Source organism: Mus pahari, chromosome 4 (genome assembly GCF_900095145.1).
Source record: "Mus pahari chromosome 4, PAHARI_EIJ_v1.1, whole genome shotgun sequence".
In the NCBI taxonomy this organism is placed as follows: domain Eukaryota; kingdom Metazoa; phylum Chordata; class Mammalia; order Rodentia; family Muridae; genus Mus; species Mus pahari.
The window spans coordinates 79,755,632-79,766,942 of record NC_034593.1 but is presented as its reverse complement, the minus strand read 5'-3'; the positions used below and the strand labels follow the sequence as shown (position 1 = coordinate 79,766,942).

Below are 11,311 nucleotides of genomic sequence, written 5' to 3'. Positions count from 1 at the left end.
TTTATTTTTCCAGTTATGGGGATTGAACCGTGGGTCTCATACAAATGTCCTACCAATAAGTACATTCCCAGTTTGGAGCCCAGATTCTAGAAATAGAAATCTAAGTTTTCAAAAAATGGAATTCAGACAGGCGTGATGGCACACACCTTTAATCCCAGCACTTGGGAGACAGAGGCAGGCAGATTTCTGAGTTTGAGGCCAGCCTGGTCTACAAAGTGAGTTCCAGGACAGCCAGGGCTACACAGAGAAACCCTGTCTCGAAAAAAAAAAAAAATGGAATTCAAAGTTCTGGACCAATTCAGCACCTTGCATTCTGGACCAATCCAGCACCCTGCACTCCCACACTTGTGGGCAGGCTACCTGGTGATGCTGCCTTACAGAGAGAAGCTTACTTCTTTGAAGCAAAGGTATGGCATGGAGGGGCTGGGGCTGGGGCTGGGGCTGGAACTCCAGGGAATAGGCAGTTAGCATTATTTGGGTGAAGCAAATCTCTTTGGGAATGAAGAGAGCTGTTTGCAAAGTCCCTCACTCCCATCTCAAAGGGCCTCATTTATTTTCTGGCTCCCAAGAAAAGAGAGAAGGTATCTCCCAGGAGTGGAGAGGTACCCCAGGAGGACAGCACCCACTCTTGCCTAGCAGCAGGGAGGCATGGTACCTACTGTGCATGCGGTGCCCTTCCCCCAAGGCAGGCGTGTGGTCGGGGGCCCTGTACTGCCAAAGGTAAACTGCTATCTGTCCTGCCTCTTGAAGCGCAACAAAACAGCAATGTGCCTGCCTCCCTGGGCACAGGTGCTGTGGGTTCTAAGAACCCAGTCAGGCCCGGTTCTGCTTTGCCTTTCAGTCTGGGCTTCTGGGAAAGAGACAAGACAAGAATGTGAATGCCTAGCAGATCTGTATTCTGGCTCCCTCACAAAGAGGGTGGTATAGGTCAATAACATGGGAGAGAAGCATGTCTGTGTACTTCAGTGTCTCTGTCTAGAGCCTATGTCCTACCAATTTCTTCTCTCTAGGCACCTTGTGTGCCTAGATTGGACTGTGTGTCAAGTGTCCATGGTTCCTACCTCTGGATATATATGCACCATCCCCCCCCCCATCACTGTGTGCATGTCATCTTTGTGCCTATATGTCCCTAGGAAGACAACTGCTGTGTTGAGTGCTGGAATATAAGGTGCCCTCTGTCCTTAGAGAAAGCATCTATGGAAGCAGGAATGAGCATGCCATGCCTAAGGACATCACTGAGAGAATCAGAGGCAGTGAGGGGACCTCTGTGGGCTTGCCAAGGCTGCTCCATTCCTGCTTGGCTCCAACTGGCCTTGACAATTCACCACCACCAAATACCTTTGCCCTGGATTACCACAGAAGGCCTTTTGTTTGAGATGGGGGGTCTCACTACGTAGCCCTGCCCGGCCTGGGACTTGTTACACAGACCTATGTAGGTGCCCTTGAACTCACAGAGATCTGCCAGGCTCTGCTTCTAGAGTGCCAGGATGAAAGGAGTGTAGCTACTGTGCCCAGCCCCTAGAAGGTGACACTCTGGGCTGAAGTGCTCTGCTTTGGCTTCAGGAAAAACAAGCCTTCCTCCTCAGGTGAGGGCCTTTAGGCAGCCAGCTGTTAGCTCCTGGTACCACCTGAGGGCTTCCCCATCTTGTGTCCATTTAACTCCTTGCACACAAGGGAAGGGGGTGGAGGAAGGAGAGGTCCAACTTCGTTCAATATGGATCTGCTTTTGCTTATTCCAGACGTAGATCTTCGCTCAACACCCCCACACTCTGGAGAAAGATGTGGACCTACACCAGATGTATGTCCAGGTCTTGGCTTCCAAATCCTTCTGTGAACTCCAGCCTCGGGGAGCTAAAGACGCAAACCGCTGCAGCAAACCACCTAGGAGAGAGGAGAGGCGCGTTGTTCCTAAAGGGGCTACACAAGATAGGTCGCCCACGCGCGGCGCGCTCTGGGTTCAAGTGGGGCGGAGCCCCGCGTGAGCGCGCCAGGGGCGGGGCTTCGGGGGCGCGCCCAGAAGGGCGGAGGGAAGGATTGTGGGCGTGACTAAGGTTGGGGGCTGGCAGCGGCGGCAGCAAGGAGCTGGGAAGCTGAGAAGCCGGGAGCGCGGGGCTCAGTCGGGGGGCGGCGGCGGCGGCGGCTCCGGGGATGGCGGCGGCTCCGCTGCTGCTGCTGCTGCTGCTCGTGCCCGTGCCGCTGCTGCCGCTGCTGGCCCAGGGGCCTGGGGGCGCACTGGGAAACCGGCATGCGGTATACTGGAACAGCTCCAACCAGCAGTGAGTCGGGGACCCGGAGAACCCGTGCGTCCCGCGTCAGTGATGGGGGAGCTGGTGGGCCCGAGAAGTCCTAGGGGAACCTGGCAGCAGTCCTGGGAGACAGGCTTGGTTCCGAGAGGCGAGGGAAAGGGGACGCACTATGTGGGCGTCTGTGAAACTCGGGGGTGTCTGAGAGAAGCTGTTGGGGCATAGTAAAGAGCGCTCTGGCCGTGCGGAGGAGGCTGTTGGGGGTCCCTAACCCCATCTTGTTTTCTCTCCATACTCGTCTCTGGAATAGTGTTCTCTGTCCCGTAGTCTCCCCCACCATCCACGCTCTTTTTGGCTAGGTTGAAGTCTATGAGTACCGGTGTGCTGGGGATAGGCCGCTGCAGTTGGGAGCTGAAGGATGACCTGTTTTCAGCCTGTAATGTTGATGGGGTTCTGCTTAAGACTCTTGGTTTTAAAAGTGGGGTTCGGCATTAAGGCAGGAACTCCGATTCGCCACCTCCTCAGGACGAAGGGTAAGGGGTTGCTCTGGTTGTGTGAATAAGCCCTGCTGAGGTGAGCCGGAGCAGGGTCGCGAAGTTGGGGGGCCCTAGGAACGCAGGGTACTGGTGAGAAGGAAGAAGGCAGAGATGTCGGCATGACACACACACACACACACACACACACACACACGCACTGAGGCTAGGGACGGCGTATGGCACTGAGTGTGAACGGGCGTGCGCGGCTGTCAGTGTGCGTGTGTCTGTGTGTGATTTGTGTGTCTGCGTCGGCGACCGTCTAGGGGTGGGAGCGGGCGGCGGGTCGGAGAGGGGGCTGCGGTCGGTGTCCGCGTGGCCAGTCTTGTCTGGGCTGGGGTGGCTCTTGGCGCCGCCGCGGTCTGGGCGGGTGTCAGGGCGGCCGTGTGGTTTCCTCCGGTGTGTGGCGCGGCGGCCCGGTGCCGGCTGCCGGACCGGGCCATCATTCTGCACAGTCCTTGCTGCCCTTGTCTTCTCCCTGCCGAGCTGTCGTGTGTATCACTCTGGCCACCTCAGTGTATTGGAAGGGGGATCCCTGGGGACACGGGGATCACTGTCACACCTGCCCGGGCGGTGGCGGCAGCTTTGCTTCTGACTCTCCGCCCTGGGGGCCGACTAGGGAACAAATGGTGAGACCCCAGGGGAGGGGACCTGAAGGGCCTCGACCACGACCCCCAACCTTCCGGGGGAGGGGCTCCTGCTTGCTGCTCTGCTCTTTGTTGTTTGGGGCTCTGCGCCTCCCCCTCTTTCTCCTCGCGCCCAGAGTGTCAGACTGGGGGTGGGGATGAGCTAATGACGCCCCCCTTTCGCTTCCCATGGAAACCTCGGGGGTGGGGTTGCAGCCCCTCCCCCCCGGAGCGGGACTCCATCCTCCCCGGGGGGCCCTGAGGGCTGACTCCCCTGCTGTATCTATCTTGCTCATCCCCCTCTTAAGATTTACACGTTCGACCCCCGCCCCGCTACAGTCTGGCACGAGCAGAGAGCTCGCAGGTGAGCGACCCTGGGTTCCCCGCCACCCTTGGGGAACCCCACTGCTCGTAGCTTGCCAGAGCCTAGGGGGTGTGGAAATAGCCTTGAGGGGAGCGTTGATCAGGTTCCCCTCCCCCGCATACACCTGGGCGCAGGTGAAAGCTCCGGAACAGGATGGTTCCCAGAACCTCCTTTCGCCCTCTCCACTCCAGTGTGGGCAGGGACCGACGGAGGTAGGAGGCGGCGTACACCGGACCAGGAGGCCGCTGCCGCCCCCGCCCCGCTTCACGGGCCTTTGTTGCCGCTGCGCCCGGGCTCCCCGGCTCTCTCACTGCGGCATCCGCGGCCCCATAAATCGTGAGAGCGACGTGCTCCAGAGCCGGGAGTGGAGAGGGCCGGGGAGCTGGGGGCGGGGCCGGGCTGAGCCACAGGCTCCCAGGCCCCCCACAGTCACGTGATCTAGGCTCCTGGCTCCCACCTCCCATCACGTGTAGAGGGTCTCTGCCCCTTGGGGTCACGTGGGGAGGGTCTGCGACCCCGCCTCTTGGGGTCACGTGGGAGGGTGCTGGTGGGACACGTGCAGTAGCCTCCTTTGACAGACCTGCAGTAGCCTTCTCCGACAGACCTGGGGCGGGTGGCTGGGTCCTGGCTACCTAGCCATCACCCCTTCCCCCCATCAGTCCCTTGAGTTAGTCCCTGGGAACAAGCGAGACCTTTTCCTAACCTGGCCCAGAAACTAGGACGCGGTGGGAGCAACCTTATTGGAGAGAGTGGTGAGAGTGTGAAGCCGGGGGTCTCCTGCGTCGGGGACTGAATGGGGGCGGAGTTGAAGGCCAAACACGTCTTTCCCCGTCTCCAGAACCTCATTTCTGCGAACTAAAACGAAGGTGTTGGTACTCTGCTCAAGAGCATCTTCTTCTCATGATCTCCCTACCTATCTAGGAAACATTGCTGTTGCTGATGACTTTCATTCACACATTCATTCAACAAATATTTATTGAGACCTCTACTACGCCCGTGGTGGTCTGTTTTCATCTGCTCGCCAGTGTGTCCAGATTTCTCTTCCGCGCTGTCTCCTCTGCTGTGGGCCTCTCTGGATCCGATGCTGACTCTTTGCCGTCCCCCCCCACCCCAAGTCTTGCTTGGTTCTCATTCATTTCCTCCCTCTCCCGGTTTCTGGCTTCCCCTCTCTCTCTGTTCCTCCCTCCCTCCCTTTCCTCTTTCGGGCGAATCCGTCTGTGTTCGCCTCCCCTCTGTATATGGCAGAGTCTTTCCATCTCTGTGTGTCTCGCTTTCGGCGGGTCCTCGCTCTTCTCCGCCGCTGCAGATCAATAAACCTCCGCCGCCGCTGCTGTCGCTACTGTCGCAGGGTCGAGGGGCGGGGGGTGACCGGCGCGCTGCTTCCCCTCCAGGCCGGAGCTGGCGGGGCGCGGGGGTGTCAGTGTGCAAGCGCCACCCTGGGAGCGTTCCCGCCGCTGCCGCTGCCCACCCCCACCCCCCAGCCTTGGCGCGCGGACTCCACGCCGCGCACACGTGGTCGGGCCTCGCCTGCTGGAGCTGGCGGCGCGCAGCCTCGGGGGCGCGCAGTAGAGGGGAAGAACCTAGTCCCTGCATTTTTCTCCACTCTCTTAACTCTACATCTTGGCTTCTAAAGCCGAGGATAGGGGTTTAACAAGTTCAGAGTCTCTTGGGAGCCTTTCTGTTCTCCAGGGTCTTGTTAGACACCCTGTTTACCTGCCCCTAATTGTCCCAGGGGGAGACGTTTGCTCCTTCTCTGCTCCCCCACCTCCCGTGCTGTCCCCCGCGGACACTGAAAGCTGAAGGCTGAGTTCTGCGGGCCTAGGAAGCAGGGGCGCTGTTGACGTGAGAATAGCTGGGATGCACCCGGGGCTTTGCAAGGGGGCTTTGCAAGCTGGGTGGGACACAGTAAGCCCTATAGAACAGTGAGGACGCCTTTCTGCGGAGAAGTGGGAGGCAACAAGGAGATGACATGGAGGGAAGAATGGAAACTCCCTGAAGGAGCAGGGCACACAGTCCCCAGATGCTGGCCCACCCCACGCTGAGAGCGGGGGGGGGGGTAACCCTCGAGGCGTGGTTAGCAGCTGGGGCCTATGTGCACCTCCCTGCACTGCCAGGCTAAGTAGGATGACAGATTCAATTAAAGAGGTTGTGCCTAACAGACAGGTCGGGTCTCCTAGGAGTTATGGTTTGGGATTCCTGGCACCCGGCCTTCTGCTCTCTCTACCAGATACCAACTGGATACAGCTACCTTGTCAGCAGGTTTTGAACCACATGGCCAGGTTGGGGGGGGGGCGCATTTCTCAGGCTTTTCTGTCGTCAATCACAGAGATAGGTAAGAGGTGGCTTCTTCTTTTGTCGCTGTCACACAGCAACCACTACATATACCCAGCTCACCCTCTTGAGGAAACTGAGGCACCACCTGTAGGAACATCTCTGGAGTTGGCTTAAAATCCACTGTAATGGGGTGTGTGGTTGGAAGGGATGGGACAGCTGCAGGGAGGAGCTGCTTCAAAATCAAACCAGATACACGGGTGAGGCCAAGGGAACAAGGCCCCAGGATAGCTACGGGGCTGCCCCAGGCCTGGCACCTCGTGCTGGCTAGCTGGCCGCCCCCTCCCCAGGTCCTTAGGGAAGGAATAGGAGCCGATGGTTTGGGATGGACACACAATGCATGGGTGGTGCCTGGGAGCAACCAGGCCTTGTCTAACCCGTTTTCCTGCTCCCAGCGCCCCGTCGAGACTCCTGCCCACCTGAGTGCCAGGGACAGGGAGGGGCCCGAGTGACCCATCACTCCCATGGGAACCAAGTGGGACTGGTGGCATTCCTGATGACTCAAGAAGGCTGTGCCCGTTCTTACTAGAGAGTCCAAACACCAGCTGTTACCCATCTGCCTCCTTGCCAGTCTTGGGGACCGGGCAACAGGAGTACAGCCAAGGATGTTGGGTAATGACAGGGAGGACCCTCAAGGCCTCATCCTGAGAAGAGGCCTCTGAGATGGTTTCCCTAATGTGCCTAATTATTGTTTGTGAAGCAGGGTCCTGCTTGGCTCCTTGGGGAGCCAGCTCTTTCCCTCAGTGAGCTTCTCAGGGCCTAGGGACCCCAGTGGTTTAACATTTTACCCCGTGGCCCATGCCTCCCTGTTCCCACGACAGTTCCATAGCACTACCAACATGTGTGCATACTTGCCTTTAAGAAGTTAAAGATGACTTCTACCCGCTCCTCCACACGTGTGCATTGAGCTGCCTCTGACTTCCCTACACCGTTCAGTGCCACCACAAAGGATGTTCAGAGCAACACTGAGATGGGACTGTCAGGGCATCCAGATCTGTTTCTCTGTCCCAGAGACTCATCTGGCAGACGAGGTCATCTTGTCTAGGCACCGTGCTCTTGTTACTCCCGCCTATGGTGGGAGTTGGCGGGGGGGGGGGATGGCATCCAAGTGGAGAAAGGTGTGGCATGAAGCAGAAGTCCTGGCACGTTGACAGGTCAAAGCTGAGCTCTTCAGCTCCCTGGTCTGTGTCAGGTTATTAGGGGACGTAATGGTTTATGGCCCCAGGAGGGAGGGAAATAGGACTCAGACGCACAAGGATGGAGGTCTTGTCATTAGGAGATACAGGGCGAACCCCTAAGATTGTTGGGGCCAGCTAAAACTGGCATAGGCGCAGCACACATGCAATCCAGCTCTTCTGAATGTCTGCCGCTTGTGAGTGGGTGGTGGACATTTTCGTGTTGGTGCCATAGAGCTTGTGCATGCATATGTGTGAAGCCACTATACATGTGTGTAGCGGGCAAGTCCTGTTGGACTGGCATGGGAGGGTGGACCTGTAGCAGCAGAAGGCATTCTGGGAGGAGGAGGAGGAGAGAGAGACAGACAGACAGAGAGACAGACAGAGAGAGAGAGAGCGCTTGGGTTCCAAGGAAGGGGTCTCCCTACTTTCACCCTACCCTTCCATTCCTTCAGTCCCTCCTCCAGCCTGCTGAATTATGGGGAATGGTCTGAGGAAATCCGGGCCTAGGGTCTGGGAGTCGTTGGGGCCTGTGCGTTTCTGTGGCAACCAGAGCTAGGTTCCTTCTTTTCTCCGCCCCTCTCCCTTTCCTCTCCTTCCTTAGGAGGTAGGCCAGGCTTCCTTGTGCTTTTGCTACCCTCTGGTGGCCACCACGAGAAGGACAGGCCAAAAAGGAGAGGACACTGGGGACTGGCACACTAGACCATAGGCGCAGAAATGGGCTGAGAAAAGATTGTATGTAGTTTAAAAGCCAAGAGAGTGGGGGACTGAAGTCTTATGATCTATCTATCTATCTATCTATCTATCTATCTATCTATCTATCTATCTATCTATCTATTGTTCTAATGAAGGTCCGCGGGGTGTTGACGGGGTGTTGACTTGGAAAGCCTTGAAGTGTTGGGGTTTCTTCTCTGACCCACTTCATTATTTGTCCACAGCCTGCGGAGAGAGGGCTACACCGTACAGGTGAACGTGAACGACTATCTGGATATTTACTGTCCGCACTACAACAGCTCAGGGCCTGGCGGCGGGGCGGAGCAGTACGTGCTGTACATGGTGAACCTGAGCGGCTACCGCACCTGCAACGCCAGCCAAGGCTCCAAGCGCTGGGAATGCAACCGGCAGCACGCCTCGCACAGCCCCATCAAGTTCTCCGAGAAGTTCCAGCGCTACAGCGCCTTCTCGCTGGGCTATGAATTCCATGCGGGCCAAGAATACTACTACATCTGTGAGTGCCGGGTCCTGGGTCTTCTGAATGACAGGGTAGAGTCCCGGGGATTCCCCGGCCAGCCGTTGTCGTGGTCACCAGAGATAGGCTTCGGGGTTTCAGCTCTGAGAAGTTGCGAGGCTGTGGGGGTGGGGTGACCGTTTCAAATTTGGGTCGCAGAGCATTTCTGTTGGGATGGGCTAGCTACGAAGTCATGGTGGCCAATGTCCAAAGAAAGGTTGGGGCAGTTACTCGGGGACACAGCCAGATGCAGGCAATTTGGAGGGGGATAAGAGTCTATGTTAAGGCAGCAAGGGCACCAAGTGAGTGAAAGAAATCTCCTCCCCAGCCACGCCCACTCACAACCTGCACTGGAAGTGTCTGAGGATGAAGGTGTTCGTCTGCTGCGCCTCCAGTGAGTAGCGTCGGTTTCCAACCACGTCCGCATCCTTGCCTCCCTGCTTTGGGGCTCCCTTGGCTTCCTGGGGATGGGGGCGGAGGGCACAGGCGACCGGGATAGCTCCCCAGCTGTAGCAGGGGGAGGGGGTCCTGGCCCTGACTTTCCCCTCCTCTCTCCCCACCCGCACCCCACCCCGCAGCATCGCACTCCGGGGAGAAGCCGGTCCCCACTCTCCCCCAGTTCACCATGGGCCCCAATGTGAAGATCAACGTGTTGGGTGAGTCTGCGCAGCGCCCTCTGGTGGCCACTGCTGGAATCGCAGCCCCCTTCCCAGTGCCTGCTTTTTTCCCCTCACCTCCCGCATGCCTTCTCTTGGGACAGGAGCCCTTCCTGCCCCTCCCCCGTGGGTGGTCACATCTCTGGCTCCACTGCTGCTGCTGCTGCCGCCGCCGCGTGCCCCCCGCCCCAGCGCACAGCCCAGCCCTTACCAGTCTGCCTATTTATCTTTCCACAGAAGACTTTGAGGGAGAGAATCCCCAGGTGCCCAAGCTAGAGAAGAGCATCAGTGGGACCAGCCCCAAGCGGGAACACCTGCCTCTGGCCGTGGGCATCGCCTTCTTCCTCATGACACTCTTGGCCTCCTAGCTCTGCCCCTTCCTATGACAGAGAGAGGTGGGGCAGGGCTGAGAAGGAGCAGGGAGCCAGCTGTGGAGCCTACGTCCTTCTTCCGTGGTTGGGAGCGGGGTCTGCACTGTACATCTCTCTGGGCCTGCCCTCTTTGCCCACTCTTTCTAGGACAGGCACCGTAGTGGATCAGGCACAGGGACAGCCACAGGTCCCAGGTGGCCTGTGGCTTTGGTAATGTTTGGTACCAAACCTGGGGGCTATAAAGGTAGTGCTCAGGACTCCCTGGCTCCTGGTACCTTTCCCTGACACTTGGTGCCCTCCCTCTCTGTCCCCCAAGAGGCAAATATGCCCCAGAGAGAACAAATGAAGCATGGGAGGTGCCCCTGTCACTCTCCTCTGGGGCAGAACATGGGGAGGGGACTAGGTGGGTGAGGGGTGGAGCCTCAGGCTGCCCCTTCCCCTGTTTACAGCAATAAGCACGTCCTCCTCCCTCCACTCCCACATAGAGGACTGTGGTTTGGATTGAATCCAAGTTTACAAATAGACACCCCTGGGGGGGAGCAGGCAGTGGACAGGGGTGGGCATCGGGGTGCCAGACAGGCATGTACAGACTCTATATCTCTATATATAATGTACAGACAGACAGAGTTCCTTCCCCTTCTTAACCTTGACCTTTCTTGACATCCCTTTCCAGACTCAGACCCTTTCCCTCACCAGGTTAGGCCCCCCTTGGGACCCCCCTGGCCCCTCTTTTGTCTTCTGTGAAGACAGGACCTATGCAACGCACAGACACTTTTGGAGACCGTAACAACAATGCCCCCTCCCTTCCAGCCCTGAGCCGGGAACCAACTCCCAGGACCTTGCTCTGCCCACCCTCCGTGGGCCCCACCCTCCGTGGCCCCACCCACCCTGGGCCTTTTTCAAGTGCTTTGGCTGTGACTTTCATACTCTGCTCTTAGTCTAAAAAAAAAAAAATAAACTGGAGATAAAAATACCTGAGTGCGTGTGGTTTCAAGGGGCCACGTCCCTCTGCTTCTCTGGCCGAGCCAATCCTGCGGGGCTCAGGTCCCGGGTACGCAGGCATTCTAGGTTAGAGGCCACAGAGTGCCTAGCTCTGGGGTCCAGCTCTGTGTGGAGAGAGGGGCAGAGCTTCAAGTTGAGCCTGGGTGACTGGGCAGGTTCCTTAACCTTTCTAGGCTCCGGCTTCCCACAGGGAATGTGGTGTGAGTACCCGCTTCCCAGGCCCCGTGTACCCGAGTGAAGGCGCAGGCTGGCGGGCTCTATGCTGTAGTCAGAAGCTTTTGGCTGGGTCCAAGGATTTCAGGGGATGTGTGAACCTAGATAGGAAAAAAAAATGACATCGTTATTTCATTCACCTGTGACAAATTTCACATTCCCTTTCTGTACTCGGGCAACAGGCCACAACAGCATAAACAGTACGTGTGACTTTGTAGCCAACAGAAATCCCAGATGTTTTAGACCTGCTTTATATCTCAGAATATCATTTATGTGTCACTACTTTGAAATGATCATAGTTGTTAGACTTAACTTGTTTTTAACATGTTAATAAAGAAACATATATATTACATACCAAAAATGTAAATGTCTCTTAACTGTGTTTCAATATATAGTTGGGTTCCTTCATGACACTTTGAGGTTTTTTTGTTTTGTTTTTTTTCTTTTTTTGGTTTTTCGAGACAGGGTTTCTCTGTATAGCCCTGGCTGTCCTGGAACTCACTTTGTACACCAGGCTGGCCTCGAACTCGGAAATCCGCCTGCCTCTGCCTCCCGTGTGCTGGGATTAA

At 57.1% G+C, this 11,311-nt stretch overlaps 1 protein-coding gene across 1 annotated transcript; it reads left to right on the top strand.

The window, feature by feature from the left end:
- Positions 1–2,046: 2,046 nt before the first annotated feature.
- On the top strand, positions 2,047–10,500 carry Efna3 (ephrin A3). Its single transcript, XM_021196360.2, has 5 exons — positions 2,047–2,276; positions 8,211–8,500; positions 8,829–8,894; positions 9,079–9,156; positions 9,394–10,500. The coding sequence occupies exons 1-5, from the start codon at positions 2,149–2,151 to the stop codon at positions 9,522–9,524; spliced, it is 693 nt and encodes a 230-aa protein (XP_021052019.1). The 5' UTR covers positions 2,047–2,148; the 3' UTR covers positions 9,525–10,500.
- The last annotated feature ends 811 nt before the right edge of the window (positions 10,501–11,311 follow it).

Bases quoted from the DNA above. Each gene is read 5' to 3' on its own strand.
- Efna3 (XM_021196360.2), top strand. From the start codon at position 2,149: ATGGCGGCGGCTCCGCTGCTGCTGCTGCTGCTGCTCGTGCCCGTGCCG. The intron at 8,895-9,078 runs GTGAGTAGCGTC...CCCACCCCGCAG, and splicing joins GTTCGTCTGCTGCGCCTCCA to CATCGCACTCCGGGGAGAAG. The intron at 9,157-9,393 runs GTGAGTCTGCGC...ATCTTTCCACAG, and splicing joins TGTGAAGATCAACGTGTTGG to AAGACTTTGAGGGAGAGAAT.